The sequence below is a fragment of the Hevea brasiliensis genome, chromosome 9 (genome assembly GCF_030052815.1).
Source record: "Hevea brasiliensis isolate MT/VB/25A 57/8 chromosome 9, ASM3005281v1, whole genome shotgun sequence".
In the NCBI taxonomy this organism is placed as follows: Eukaryota; Viridiplantae; Streptophyta; class Magnoliopsida; order Malpighiales; family Euphorbiaceae; genus Hevea; species Hevea brasiliensis.
This window is the reverse complement of record NC_079501.1, coordinates 8,041,146-8,056,423: the sequence shown is the minus strand read 5'-3', so window position 1 is coordinate 8,056,423 and position 15,278 is coordinate 8,041,146. Positions and strand designations below refer to the sequence as shown.

Below are 15,278 nucleotides of genomic sequence, written 5' to 3'. Positions count from 1 at the left end.
AAAAAAAAGAAAAACCTAAAATTCAAGTGGCTGGTGTGAATTAGCAGTTGGGCTTTCATTTCTTGTGAAGCATATTCAAACCGGCAGAAGAAGCTTCCTGGAAATCACTCGTCGAAAATCTGAAAATGACCAGACGAAACGATAAATGATACGACTTGCGCCTCACATTAACTCCGGACGAAACCTACACCATGCAGTTTCTCAGTTCCATCGCGAAAATATCCGGATAATAAAGTACTACAGATAAATAAAGAGAATTTGACTTGAATGCCCTCGTTGATCCCCATTTTTACGCTTATATCCAGTTTCTTAGTCGCTAGGTATCCTCCTGTCAGCCTACTCATTTTCCCGAGAAACGAACGCTGCAAAACCCAAATGTAAACTTCTTCTCAACGGCTTCGTCACTTGCACAATCATACTCTTTCCCTTTCCCTTGGGCTCGAACGTTAGGTCAGTGCTTTTGTCTCTAATTCCTCTGTTTGATTCGCGAGAAAACTACACAGGGAAAAGGAAAAGTTTTTTTAGAAATCCACCACTGCAATTTTTTCTCTCTGTGTTTTTGCCATGAAATTGATCTCTGTTTCGAGCGAGTAAAACTTAAAATTTAAGATTGTTTTCTTCCTTTTATTATATCTCTGGCAATGAAGCAAAGCATTAGGGTCGGTATTTTATTCTGTTGAATTATCTATCAAATTAGTGATTTTTAATTTATTCAATTGTAAGATTTGATGGTTTTTTTTAGAAGACTGTAATTTCCTAGTTTCAGGGATGTTGAATCTTCTATCTCCCTTTGTTTAAATGCAGATTACTAACTGTTGGATATGGGTTTCAAAGCAGTTTATCGAAGCTTGATGGAGCTGTTTCCACAGGTGTCCCATCTTACCTCTAAACTTGTATATCTTTAAATAAAGGTCACTTTCCCGTTTGCATAATTTTGGCGTGGGAATGAATAATGTTGAAATTATCAATTGATAGATAAGAAGTTTCTGTAAATTATTATGGAGAATGCAAACTGATGAAGATACGCGCAATCAAATGTTTGGATATTTTCTTGATTCTGTATGTCTATAACTTGTTAATGCTAATGGTGAATGAAGTTCCTGAAACAGATAATATTCCTGTTTATGATTTTCCCCTTCTTTGATAGATAGTCCTACAACCTTCTTTAGAGGTATCAGCTACCAACAATGCTCTACCTCAGCCATGGGCAATTCTTTTTTTTGGCTCAGTAATCATGAAGAATATTTATATTCAATTCTTGAATGTCAGATACAAGATTACAGTATTTATATTCTAATACAATTCACTTCAGTTATTCTCATCTAATACCAATTCAATTACTATATCTATAACTGTTCCCTCCAATTTCACATCTAATGACCCTTATAACTCCTGCTCATCAATCCTTAAGTCTTCTAGCTCATTAGTCCACCCTCCCCTGCACATCATTCTTGTCCTCAAGAGTGAATTGTGGAAATTGACCTTTAATGAAAATTAACATTTACAAGTAACATCTTGCTTGAATTTGGCCTTCAGTAAAGCCATTGCCAAAACTTGTTGAAGATGCCACTGTCACTTGTCCACATTTGTCCATGAAGGATAGCAGATGCTGTGAGAAATGACAAAAACTGAACCTCCATTTACATAAAATCACATGAAACCCATCAAAAGATGAACTGTTAATTGATTGTGAATTAGATTTCTTTCTTTTTCTTCTTCAAATTTCCCATTCTGCTCATTCAAGATCACAATAACATTTGATGTCCAGCTGCAAATGTGATTCCCATTTCCAAATTCATTCATATTTTCACAAATAGAAGAGATATTCATCTTAGAATACTTCTTATCTGGGCTTATGGTACCTTTGCAATTCACTTTGACGTTTTCACAAACAGTTTCAATACTAGACTTCTCCCTTGACAAGGAACGCATTCTCTTCTTTTGTCTTCTCCTAATTTCAAAAGCATCCTCCTTGAACATAATATGATTGCAGTATCTCAACCCTAATAAACTACCACCAAGATTTCAACATTCTCAGCAAAAAGATTGATATCTCTGTTACCTTGAGTTTCAAATTGAACAGAAGGAGTTGGATTGAGCGAAAGTTCACACCGAATAGAGACCAATTTCTCATCCAATTTTCGTTCAAGATCGTACCCGTTACTCTACTTGAAATCAAGTGTTTTACCATCTTGAATCAACAATCTCAATTCACAATCCTCACTTCAAGATGCCTAAAGATTGTGGACTTTTGGTTGTGAAAGTTGAAACAACTCCAGAATTTGATCCATACTTTTGCACCAGTTCCATCTTATTGTGATCCATTTTCTGAAAAATCTTGCTTCTTTCTTCGCGATTCCTCTGATTTGTCACATGCAATTCTTGGCTCAAATCTTGCAATTTATGTTCCAAAGTCTGCATTCATTCCTCAATTCCCTGAAACGGCCTTTTTTGGCTCTGCATCACCATCACTTGCTTCTTCCTTACCAGTTTCAATTCAGCTAGGGTTGGGTCCTCCAATCGACGAGCTCTGATATTGATAGTGTTAGGAACGAATAACAAAATAAATGAACAGAGCGAAACACAAAGAAATGGAGAGGAAGTCAATATGGTATTATTTTGAAGAAGTAAAAAACAACAATACAACTTAGTTCAACCAGTAATGCTATTACAAAGACAAAACCAGAGAATCCCCAAAAGAAATACTCAGGCCAAGTACTAAGCCGAATACAAGATCACTTAAGAAAAGCATGCGTTTCCTCTCTCATGGATGATTACTTATAGCTTTCAGCAGCACATGAAAAGAGCACCAATTTGTTGTCCACACCAGTACTTTCAGAATGCTCTTCATAAACAACGGTGACCATTCTGTTATCTAAGTCAGCTCCTCTAGAATTCTCTAAAACGTCAACTCCATTTCTTATTTTTCTCCTTTTATAAACTCTGATTTGTCCAGGCCCATTACCAGTCTTATAGCCTTGTTGATTCAACCCTGTCATATCATTGCCATCTCCTTGAAGCACAGCCTTCTCCTTGAGGCTGAATGTTGGAAATTGATTACGAAAATCAACCAAGGTAGCATTTTCCCTCGACTTACCCTTCCAATGGACTAAAATTTGAGGAACAAGAGCGGTGGACCTTTGAATCATTCGGTGTTGTAAAATGGCTTCAGGCTCTATCATAGGTTCATCCACTGCCATATCATGAGGTATTTCTGCAATAACATCATGATTACCTACTACCTTCTTTAATTGGGATACATGAAAAACAAGGTGAATACAAGCTTCAACTGGAAGTTGTAGTTTATATGCCACTGGTCCAACCTTTCCAATTATTTTGGAAGGTCCATAATATATTGCTGCTAGTTTTGGCATCACTTTGGAATAAATTGAAAGCAGCCGATGGGGCCTGAACTTGAGAAAGACAGAGTCACCAACTTGAAATTGTTCATCCCTTTGATGAGTATTAGTAGTCTTTACCATTTTCTGCTGTGCTTTCTAGAGATTATAATGTAGTTGCCTCAACATTTCATCTCAGTCTAATAATTCTTGATCCACTGCCTCCACTTTTGTTTTGCCTGGTATAAACTTAGAAATAGTGGGAGGAGAACGACCAAAAACTATCTCAAATGGTGTCATTCCTATGGCAGTATGAAAACTGGTATTAAACCAGTATTCAGCCCAGTGCAGCCATTTACTCTGATGCTTTGGCTATTCAGAAGTGAAACAACGCAAATAGGTTTCCAAGCACCGATTCAAAACCTCTATTTGCCCATTTGTTTTTGGATAATAGGCAATACTCATTCGCAAAATCGTTCCTTGCAACCGAAAGATTTCTTGCCAGAAATGACTAAAAAAAAGTGAATCACAATCACTTACAATGGAATCTGACATGCAGTGTAAGTGGACTACCACTTTGATGAACAATTCTACTACCATTTTTGCAGTGAAAGGATGTTTGAGGCCAAGAAAATGCCCATATTTTGAAAGCCTATCGGTAACAACCAGAACACAATCAATTCCATATGACTTGGGTAAACCCGTGATAAAATCCTTTGATATATCCGCCCAAACTTTGGTAGGAATAGGAAGAGGTTGAAGCAAATCTGCTGGACTTGCAGTCAAATATTTATTCTTCTGACAGATTAAACACTCTGCTGCAAATTGTTTGGCCCTTTTCATCATCCCCTTCCAGTAGAGATTTGCAGCCACCCTTCTATAAGTACCATAGGCACCCGAATGTCCTTCCATTGGCGTTCAATGAAACTCAAATAATAACAAAGGAATAAAAGAAGAATTAGCTAGTAGTACTAACCGACCATGATAAAATAGACGCCCATGAGTTAGTTGATAATGAGAATGTGAATGAGGATCTTGCTCTAATTCCGCAATGGCTTTTGCAAGTTCTGGATCCTGCCGCACCTCCTAATCCAATTTACTAAGATCAATCCAATAGGGCATAGAAAGAACAAAACATTCCCCATCCTCATCGTATCTAGATAATGCATTTGCTGCCCTATTGGTATTTCCTAGTTTGTAAACAATAGCAAAATCATACCCCAACAATTTTGTGATCCAATTCTATTGATCAGGGGTCATTATTGGTTGTTCAAGCAAGTGCTTGAGATTTTCTAATCCGTATGCACTAGAAAATGACTTCCCACCAAGTAAGATCGCCAATGATGAATGGCAAGTACCAACGCCATCATCTCGTTCTTATATGTCAATTTGGCCAAGGAATGGTTAGATAGCGCCTTGCTAAAGTAAGCTATTGGACATTTTTCTTGCATAAGAATGGCTCCCAATCTTCTTCCCGATGCATCACATTCCAATATAAATTGCTTTTGGAAGTCCAGCATGGCCAATACTGGAGAGGATGTAATCGCATATTGGAGAGCTTCAAAGGCCAACTGTGCTTCTGCTGACCAAGCAAATGATGAGATATTATCCTTTTTAAGCAACTGTGTAAGTGGATAGTCTATCTTCCCATAGTCTTTAATGAATCGTCAGTAGTACCCCGTGAGGCCTAAAAATCCACGCATAGCTTTGATTAATTTGGGTTTAGGCCACTGCAATACACTAGACACTTTGCTTGGGTCCATTGAAACTCCATCAGCAGAAATTACATGGCCAAGGTACTCCACTCGCAAACGACCCATAGAGCTTTTTTTAGCGTTAGCTACAAGCTGATGAGTATGTAAGAGATGCAAAACCCGGTGAAGATGATGATGATGATCTTGCCATGAGCGATTGTATATTAATATGTTGTCAAAGAAAACCAATGCAAATTGTCGAAGATAGGGACGAAAGAGCTCATTCACAATTGATTGGAATGTCGCCGGTGCATTTGTAAGGCCGAATGGCATTACCAAGAATTCATAATGCCCGGTATGAGTACGAAATGCCGTCTTCGAAACATCTTCTGATTTTACTCTGATTTGGTGCTAGCCCGATCGTTAATCAATCTTAGAAAAGAACTTGGATCCATGTAGCTCATCTAACATCTCTTGGATAACTGGTATAGGGTATTTATCAGGTACAGTCACTCTATTAAGAGCTCTGTAATCAACGCAAAAATGCCAACTTACATCTTTCTTTTTGACCAATAATACAGGACCTGAGAGCGGACTACAACTTAGTTGTATGATTCCAGCTTGCAACCTTTCAGCAACTATTCTATCAATCTCGTCCTTTTGCCAATGGCTATATCGGTAGAGCTTGACACTCACTGAAGCAGTTCCAAGTTGGAGAGGAATGGCATGGTCTGTTGGATGACAAGGCAGCAGTGTGGTAGGTTTTGTAAAGACTGAATCATATTCCTTCAATAGAGCTTGCAATTGCTCTTTCTGTGAAGGACTAAGGTCACTCTCCTGTAAACTCATATCAAATAATGAAGAAGATTCCCAAACTAAAGCATAATATTCTATCTCAGTGAGTTGAGTGATAGAAACGAGTGAAACCACGGCTTTAGTATGGGATGGGTTATCTCGTAGAATTATGGCAAATCATTTCTCTGAATTGTCATGGTCATTTGAGCCCAATTCACATTCACATCTCACAAAGTGGTGAGCAAAGCTACCCCCAAATATTAAATCAATGCCACCCAAAGGAAAAATGTAGCAATCTGCTGATAGTGTGAAACTATCTAGCTCCAATTACAACCTAGCATAACGCAGATGATTTAGTGTGATGCCTATCTCTCAATCTAACTCCAAAAGGAGGTGTTTGTGATTTGCAAATTGAGCTTTGTCACTAGATTATTGGCAATGAAATTATGACTTGCTTCATTGTCAATCATAATAGTTCCCTCCTGTCCATGTAAACGCCCTTGAAACTTCATGGTTCTGGGTCCAGAAACCCCTCCTGCTGAATGCAACAGCAGTTCTAGTTGCTTGAAATGACCCCCCTGCAAACCTTATATGGTGGTGCCTTGCTTTTTCCCGGTTCGATATCCTCCGGAACTTCTTCATCATCCCCTACAATCAGAGCTCTAAGGGTTTTATTCAGGCACACATGCAAAGGGCTGTATGGCTGCTTACATCAATAACACAGTCCCTTAGCCTTTAGATCCATGAATTCCTAATGAGAGAAATGTTGTAGTCCCCTTCTCAAGATGTTAGAACTCATGCCTTTGTTGGTCAACCCTCCTGGTGGCACAGGTAAACAGAGAATATTGGAGTTGGGCTTTTCTAAATTCTGGTTCTCTTTTCTTTTCTTATTGGAACCTTGAGCAAAGAAAGTAGATTTTTGTTGAGAGTGTTGATTTTTAGAATAAGCAGGCCCATTAGACAGGCCCAACCCATACTCTTGCTGCCCTCTTCCTCCTCCCTCTTTAGATTCCTTGGTCGGCATAGTCATCTAAAGCTCTTTCAATGGCCTTGGCCAATGTCATAGTGTGAAACAAGTCTGGTGTTTCTTGGGGCAAAATTCTTACTCGTATCTCTGTTTTTAACCCATTGAGAAAGTATCCCAAGTAATATTGGTCGGTAATACCTGGTACTTAAGCAGCTCGAGCAATAGATTCATAAATAAATTCTTCCGCACTTTCTTCTTGCTTTAACTGTTGCTAATCGTTCAAATGGACTAGCTAAAGAATCTCCGCCGTATTGCTACAGTATCTCAACTGACAACTGCTCCCATGTCATATTAGGGTGTCATAGTCTCACCCACTTGAGCCAATGCAAAGCTGGTCCTTCCATGCACACCAGAGCTAGCTGGACTTTTAAGGCTGCATGTGTTTGATTTGTTGTGAAATAATGATTTACCCGAATCAAACAACCCACTAGTTCATCACCATCAAAATTGGGTAGTTCCACCTTCTTGGTTCCTAGTTGAGAAATTTTTGTAACTACTTGTGGTGCCAAGATTTTGGGTGCCAACATCTCACCAGTAATGGGTTGACTGGTGGAAGATTGGGAAACACCGGGAGTTTCAAGAGTACACTGTGGACCTTCTTCTGTTGTTTTTGCTTTTATCATAGTAGATAAATTAGAAAGCATCAATTCAAAGCTATCTAACTTGTCCAGCTTTTGCCTGTGCTGCAATAATTCATCCCACATTCCATTAATTTTTCTATCCTATTACTCTCTTTCCATATTAAATCGTTTAAATGATTCTTCCAATGCGGACATGCTCCCTCTCTATTGTGTCAACCCGACAACCCGTGAATCCATTCTTGTGTTTGGCATCAGGCAGATCGAACCAATTTGATAGAGTTAAGAACGAATAAAAAAATAAATGAGCAGAGCGAAACACAAAGAAATGGAGAGGAGGGCAATGTGGTATTATTTTGAAGAAGTGAAAAAACAACAATGCAACTTAGTTCAACTAGTAATGGCTATTACAAAAACAAAATTACACCAGAGAATTCCCAAAAGAAATACTCAGGCCCAGCATTAAGCCGAATACAAGATCACTAGCATGCCTTCCCTCTCTCATGGATGGTTACTTGTAGCTTTCAGCAGCACATGAAAAGAGCACCAATTTGTTATCCACGTCAGTACTTCCAGAATGCTCTTCGTAAACAACGGTTATCATTCTGTTATGCAAGGCAGCACCTCCTGAATTCTGTAAAACCTCAGCTCCATTTCTTCTTATTTTTCTCCTTGTATAAAGTCTAAGTTGTCCAGGCTCATTACTAGTCTTATAGCCTTGTTGATTCAGCCCTGTTATATCAAATACCAATTGTTGTGACAAAGCCACAACTAAGCATAAGAATAGAGGATAGGGGAGAGACACAGAAGAAAGAGGAGAAGGATGAGAAGAAGAAGAAGAATAAGAAGAAGAAGAAGAAGAAGAGAGAGAGAGAGAGAGAGAGAGAGAGAGAACAAATAAGAGAGGAAGATACTTTATATTATTCAATTCTTGAATGTCAGATACAAGATAATAATATTTATCTTCTAATACAATTCAGTTTAGTTATTCTCATCTAATACCAATTCAATTACTATATCTATAATTACTCCCTCTAATTTCACATCTAATGACGCTTATAACTCCAGCTCAGCAATTCTTAACTCTTCCAGCTCATTAGTCCATAGTCCCAACAAAAAAAATTATCGCATGGATATATTGTGATAAATATAGAATTATCATTTAGCTAATTAGAAGTATGTTTTATGATAGAACAATATATTCTTATTATGTTATATAGTTTTATGTTATAAATTATGGACTCTTAAATTGTAGACAGCGATTATCATTGTGCATGTGCTAAAATTCCCATTTAAATTTGATCAAATAATGAAACAATAAAAAAAGACAGCAAGTTAAATTAAAAGATCAAAATATACTTATATAAGGTATCATAATTTGACAACTGCGATTAGAGAAGTAAATTAACTGGAAAAATGAAAGAATAGGGAGAGAGAGAGAGAGAGGAAAAAGAATGGCCGATGGAAGAAAAATAGCCAAGGGATGATTAATGTGCACTTTTCATAGTAAAAATAAAATGAAATCTTAAATTTTGAAGATATATTATAATGTCTAATAACTGTCTAGAAAAAAAATCAACCGAATCAGTTGATTCATATTGATTCACCAGATTCACTGCTGAATTGGAAGATTTTGTCATGATTCAAGTATATTTGCGATTCACCCTTTAGATTTTAATTGCTAGGTTGGGAAATCAAATTGAATCATACTATTCAAATTGAGAATCGTAATTTGTAAGATTCTAACAACAGTGAACTTGGTTATAATTGCAACTAATAACTAAAGCATAGGCTTTTTTTTTTTTCAAATCTTCAAAGCACTGGCTTTATTAGCAAATGAGGAAAAGGTTTTCCCTTTATGTTTTGGTCGTAAGATTTGAAGATACAGTTTTCTCCCAAATGAATGAAATGTATGAATATGATTATTCTCTGTCTTGTCAAGTTTAAGCTCTGTCCTTGCATTTGTTATTTCTGAGCAAAGCTGTCTCTTTTTTATTTCAATGTGATTAGGTGGATTCACGCATGCTAAAGGCTGTTGCTATTGAGAACCCCAAAGATGTTAATGGAGCTGCTGAAGTCATTATTTCAGAGGTTCTTCCTTTTCTTTCACAACAGTCCATGGTTGACAGTCCCCTCCACAAGGACTGCAGTCCAAGCGGGCTATCAGGTGGAAGAGGTAAATTGAAGCTGAAATTAAATCCTTTTGAGATGATACGCTGCTTATATCATTCAAATTAAGATAATGTTTTCTCTTTTTTTAATTTTTCCTTAATTCCTTTTTTTTTTTTTTCCAATTTTGTGAGTAGGTGATGAGAATGGTATTATATGTGTTGTATGTATGCATGCAATTTAATGGGTTTCTAGCTTTATGGATTGATTTTATTGACTTATGACATGCAGTTGTGAATGACGAACAGAACAATAGGACTGTGACCACTTCTTTGGAATCAAAATCAATAGCCAAAGAAGATGCCTGTAAAACTGATCTTACAAGTGCCATCCATCATTCTGGTTCAACTCATCAAGAAAAGGCACTGAATCCACCTACACTGTTATCTTGTGGCACAAATGTTGACACCAATCAATTCCCAGGAAGTAGCACTAATCAGCTTCAACGAAATATTGAAAGTGAGGAACTCATATTATTGTTGAGGTCTCAACATCAAGACAATGTGCCGTCTGACTTGAATATTGAAAGGGAGGAATCAATATTGTTGATGGGGTCTCAACATCAAGAAGAAAATGTCCAGTCTGCCACAAGTCAGACTTCCAAAGTCACATTAAGTGCTTTGTCGTGTGATGAAAATATGGATTTCAGTCAATCATGTACTGAAAGTGAGGTGCCAGCTTCATCATTGGGTAAATGTCAAGGGATTAACATCAAAGTTGGGGATGAACAAACTTCTCAAATCATGCCAATTAATTTGTCACTGGAAAATTGTGGGCATGATAGCCGGTGGAAAGATCATGATGGCTCTTCGGCTGGTAATTTTGATAGGCCTCATAGTGAACAAGTCCCTCAAGTGGTGTCGTGTTTAGGTTGTTCTGGTTTGGAATTGGAAAATTCTATGGTTGAAGAGACACTAGATGCTGCAGAAGGTGATCTTCAATCAGAATTGTCTGCCACTTCCAGTGGCAGTAAGATTTTGAAGTCCAAGCAGGACATCAAAATTGATTTTCTTGAGGATGTTATTGAAGCTGCTAAAAACAACAAGGTATTGTAATCTAGTTTGGTGTCTCAAATAGTCACTATCACTTGGGAATGTTTGTGTGATCACTGATCTATTGTGCTAATTTGGAAGTAATTAAAGCATGACTTGACTTGCACTTCTTATGTAAAGACAATGCATGAACAGAGAGATGTTCCTTTCTTGATAACAAATATTTGATCCTTCGTTTATTGATGATGCAGAAAACTTTGTTTTTAGCAATGGAATCAATTATGAACATGATGAGACAAGTTGAACTTCAAGAGAAAATTGCTGAGCTAGCCAAAGAGGAAGCTGCTAGTGCAGGCCTGGACATTCTAACCAAGGTGAAGGAACTTAAACAAATGCTGGAACCTGCAAAGGAGGCAAATGACATGGTAGTACGGTTGTGTTAATAACTCAGTATTTAAGCACTGGCCTTAGATTATGATTATATATTTGTTTATTGCATCATTTTTTAATAGATTATCATAAATTTTGAGCATTTCTCATTGCTTTTGCAGCATGCAGGGGAAATTTATGGTGAGAAGGCCATTCTAGCCACTGAAGCGAGGGAGTTGCAGGCTAGGCTAATCAGCTTGTCTGAGGAAAGAGATAAAGCTCTTGCAATTCTCGATGAGGTATTCCTTATAATCAAGTCGCTTGTGATGTAATAAGATTAATGTGTTTTATATTAAATATTGGATGAATCAAATGTAGACATGGGTTTGCATTGACTGTACTACTTAAAAATTGCTTATGTGTGTGTGTGTTTATCTCTTGTGATCTGGTAACTGCTACATTCATACAGATGCAACAAACCCTGGAAGCTCGACTAGATGCAGCGGAGGAACTAAGGAGAACTGCTGAGGAGCAGAAGCTGGAAAAAGAAGAATCTGCACGAAATGCTCTTGCTGAACAAGAGGCCATCATGGAGAAGGTGGTGCAGGAGTCCAAGTTCCTTCAGCAGGAGGCAGAGGAAAATTCTAAGGTTACAACTGTTGATGTGATATAATAACTAGTGTTGTAAGGTCTAAACCAGGTAATGAATTATACTAAATTATTACTAATTTTTCTGATTTTGCTTTGCTGAAGCTTCGGGAGTTTCTGATGGACCGTGGCCGGTTCGTTGATACATTACAGTAAGTTTTTTCTTATTTTATTATTTGTTGAATGGTGAATTTGCATTGTATGGTTCTTTCTTTTATTTATGATGAACATATCTTACCTGGTTATTTGGATTGGTCCAGGTGTAATTACTATTTTTTATCTTTTAACTTGAGGCTATCCTTCACTGCTGGTTATTTATGTTGTCTGCTACAGTCATTGAAATTAGATCCAAATCCAATACAAAGGATTGAACTAAAAGTTTCTTTTAAAATTCACTGAGGTTACTTTTGCAAATTCAGTTTCTTGCTTTCTGAATTTCTTTATAGTACATGTATGAGTAGAGGAATCTTGGGCGGATGGAGGGAATGAATTTTTTTTTTTTTTTTGGAACACCTTTATAAATGAATCTTTCTTGTCCTTATTCTTGCAGAGGAGAAATATCTGTTATTTGTCAGGATGTGAGATTGCTGAAAGAGAGATTTGATGAGCGTGTGCCATTGAGCAAATCAATTACCTCAAGCCAAACAAGTTGCATCTTGGCCTCGTCTGCCTCATCTGTTAAAAGCGTGGCGTCTGATGAACTGATTCCTGAGCAAAAAGAAGTATCTAAGAGCCCTAAAGACAGAAGTCCCACATCCTCAATTTGTAACCACTCACCTAAGAGCCAACAGGAAGACGAGGAAAATAATCGCAAAGAGCTTTTGGATGATGGGTGGGATTTCTTTGAAAATGACACTGATATGTAAAGCTGAAGTGGTATGTAAATGGTGGAGTTATGTAAATGGTGGATAAAGAAGGAATAATTTCTTCTAAATGGGTTCCATATTAGGTGTTGGAGATTTTGATTTAACATTGTATAGGTTAATAGCTATTAATCTCTATTTTTGGATTTTATGAAATGACTGATCAAATAAACATGCGAACCAATTCAACTAATGTTCTTGACATTTTCCATGGCTGCACTTCGAAGTTTGAGTTGATAGTAAACATGGGCCAGCCCCCTGGAAATTGCCAAATCACTTCCCTTCTTTGGCAAAGAAGCGGTTTCGAAGTCGAGATTAACAGAGAACGTAAGCGCAGACCTGAAAAAAACAAGGAGCACAGAAAATGTTATTGAAGTTTGGCAGCAACAGCCGTACAGAACTTTCATGAGAATCGCCCACATAAGCACTGAAGTTTGAAGTTTGGAACCTGCCGACTGTTGGTCGTAAATGTTTCTTTCTTCCTAGGGATTACTAGCTATCATATGTGATTTCCTTTTCATTTTTCGTTTTCCTTATTTATAGTTCGATATAGATTCATATAGAAAATTGGAAAGAATTTCGTTTGGCAAATCTCAATTTGATCTGCATCTTCTTTATTTCATTTACGCCTACCCTGCCCGCAAAGTGCAATTAAATAAGCTGGAACTGGTCCCCACATATTTTTTGTTGCCCAGTTTTTATTTTGTCTATCAGATTTTTTATAATTTATAAATTGATGAAACTGCAAACTTCCATCAGTGATCAATCGACCAGTCTAATTTCATATTCAGCCTTGTAAATGATGGCCATCAAGAAATAGCTTGACATACACATCCCTCTTGCCTATTTACAATTGGTGAACATATATAAATCCAGTCACTCTTGTAGAATGCACTTGCGCCTCAAGTTCATGATGATTTGAAGAAGCCTTAAAAAAAGTTGCAAGAGGTCTGTTCACACTTCACAGAGTCGAGAGAAAATAAAAAGCGAAAAAGCATCCATCAATTTTGTTTTCTATATTACATGTCTTTCACACATCTGCTCTTCATTATTAACTTTACAATGGTCCACCTTTCATTTTTCAGCATCTAGGCTTTCCATTCCTGTAATAAAGTTAGCCACTTGATAAACTCTCCATTACCTTGCCTGATGCTTGAGCCATCAACAAAAGGGGCTGGGATATGGCTACTCATGCCAACACAGAAGCATCACAGTGCATCTCCAGATGATGTAAAGCCGTGTTCTTTGCTCTCTAACTTGCTTTGAACACCTCTGCCATGACCTTACCTTCATGCTTCTCATCGAGAATGCACTTGCTGCCATGTTGAAGCTTAACTATAGAATAAGTGTAATTAGATGGTAAGAAGAGTACTTAAATTTTGGTAGTAGAAGTTTGAGTTGTGGCTTGAAAGGTTCCAGCGACTTTCAGGCGTTTATATAGGGAGGGATGATTGTTGAAGATAAGTGAGAAAAAACAATATGTGGTGGTTGATGCTTGACAAATATTCACCCCACTAACTAATTAAGAGATTATTTAGTACATTCAGTACAGTGTACATATACTATCTTACTAAAAATATGATTTCATTTTTCTAAAATTAAGAGCACTAATTTTTACTGCTTATACAATAATTTTTCCTAATTATATGGTATTCTTTCTATTCCATAGTATATGGAATGGCAAACTAAATGCAAAATGACACCAAAGTATAAAAAGTAGTTATACTTTGAAAAAAAAAAATATAAGAAAAATTAAATTATATAAGATTTATTTATATGTATATTTATGATTCTCATTGACTTGTAATTTCGTGTAAGTCATTTAAAAAAAAATTATTGATATATTATGTAATTTTTCGCCCCTAGTGTTGGGTCAATGGATTAGAGATATAAAGATGACAAAGCAGACTCATTAGGTTGTCTCCTTGCCAAACAACTTGATAAGGACCAGTCGTCAACTTCTCTCTATCGAGGGCGATTATTTGTGTGGCATGTATGCCTTCATTCATGCATATACAAACCAGCATGAATGTATGGAGAAATAAAATACAAGTTTTCTTTATATATCCCAAATCACACCCACAAATCATCATGATTTTTAAGACCAAAGTTTGAGACTCCAATGAAACAACAGGATGGGTGGGTATGCATGGTGTCCTATAAATGACTTCGATGATGATGATGATAATAAACTCATGACGTCTAAAGGTTGATGCATTTATTGCTATTATTTCAACATTTCTTTAAGAAATCTGAATTAAATAATAAAATTTCTAGTTGATACAGTTTACTTGATAGTTTTCTCTCCTGAAAAGGGGAAAAAAAGTTTTTTTTTTTTTTTTAAAAAAAGAGCATTCATCATCATAGGAGACCCTTTATTAAGTATGATATAGAAGCTTCAAATTCTTGTTGCCCCCGCCACTCTCCCACTTGTTAAATTTCCTATCGACGTTTTATAACATTATTTATTAATGACCATGCACCATAGGCATTGCCAACTAATTAATCTTGAACCAAGCTCACAAACATAGCCATAGTTAAAGGGTAACCCTCACAAGATTACAGATCATGTATTGAAGTAATAGAGCCCACAAATAGACAAGGCAAGGGAAGCCTTGGAAGTATTGTCCAAAATCACGTGCACCATGTCTTGTCTAAGTTAAACACCCACGTAGTCCAAGTCAATCCGACATGCCGGCCACTTATGATTGCCGGCCGTGAAGAAAAAGCTGAAATTCATTGATAATGCACCTCTTGTTCCTCAACTTTCTGGAAGCATAGCGAACGATATGTAGTTTTCAACGC

General features: G+C 37.0%; 1 protein-coding gene across 2 annotated transcripts; it reads left to right on the top strand.

Annotated features, from left to right (window-relative positions):
* Window positions 1-55: 55 nt before the first annotated feature.
* On the top strand, window positions 56-12,666 carry LOC110658749 (uncharacterized). Of its 2 annotated transcripts, none has more exons than XM_058152704.1 (9): window positions 56-450; window positions 805-869; window positions 9,443-9,608; window positions 9,833-10,647; window positions 10,845-11,018; window positions 11,145-11,261; window positions 11,432-11,611; window positions 11,716-11,762; window positions 12,161-12,666. In XM_058152704.1, the coding sequence occupies exons 2-9, from the start codon at window positions 822-824 to the stop codon at window positions 12,474-12,476; spliced, it is 1,863 nt and encodes a 620-aa protein (XP_058008687.1). In that variant the 5' UTR covers window positions 56-450; window positions 805-821; the 3' UTR covers window positions 12,477-12,666. The 2 variants fall into 2 exon arrangements, with proteins under 2 accessions (XP_058008687.1, XP_058008688.1); XM_058152705.1 differs by lacking the exon at window positions 56-450 and adding an exon at window positions 5,614-5,789.
* Window positions 12,667-15,278: the final 2,612 nt, after the last annotated feature.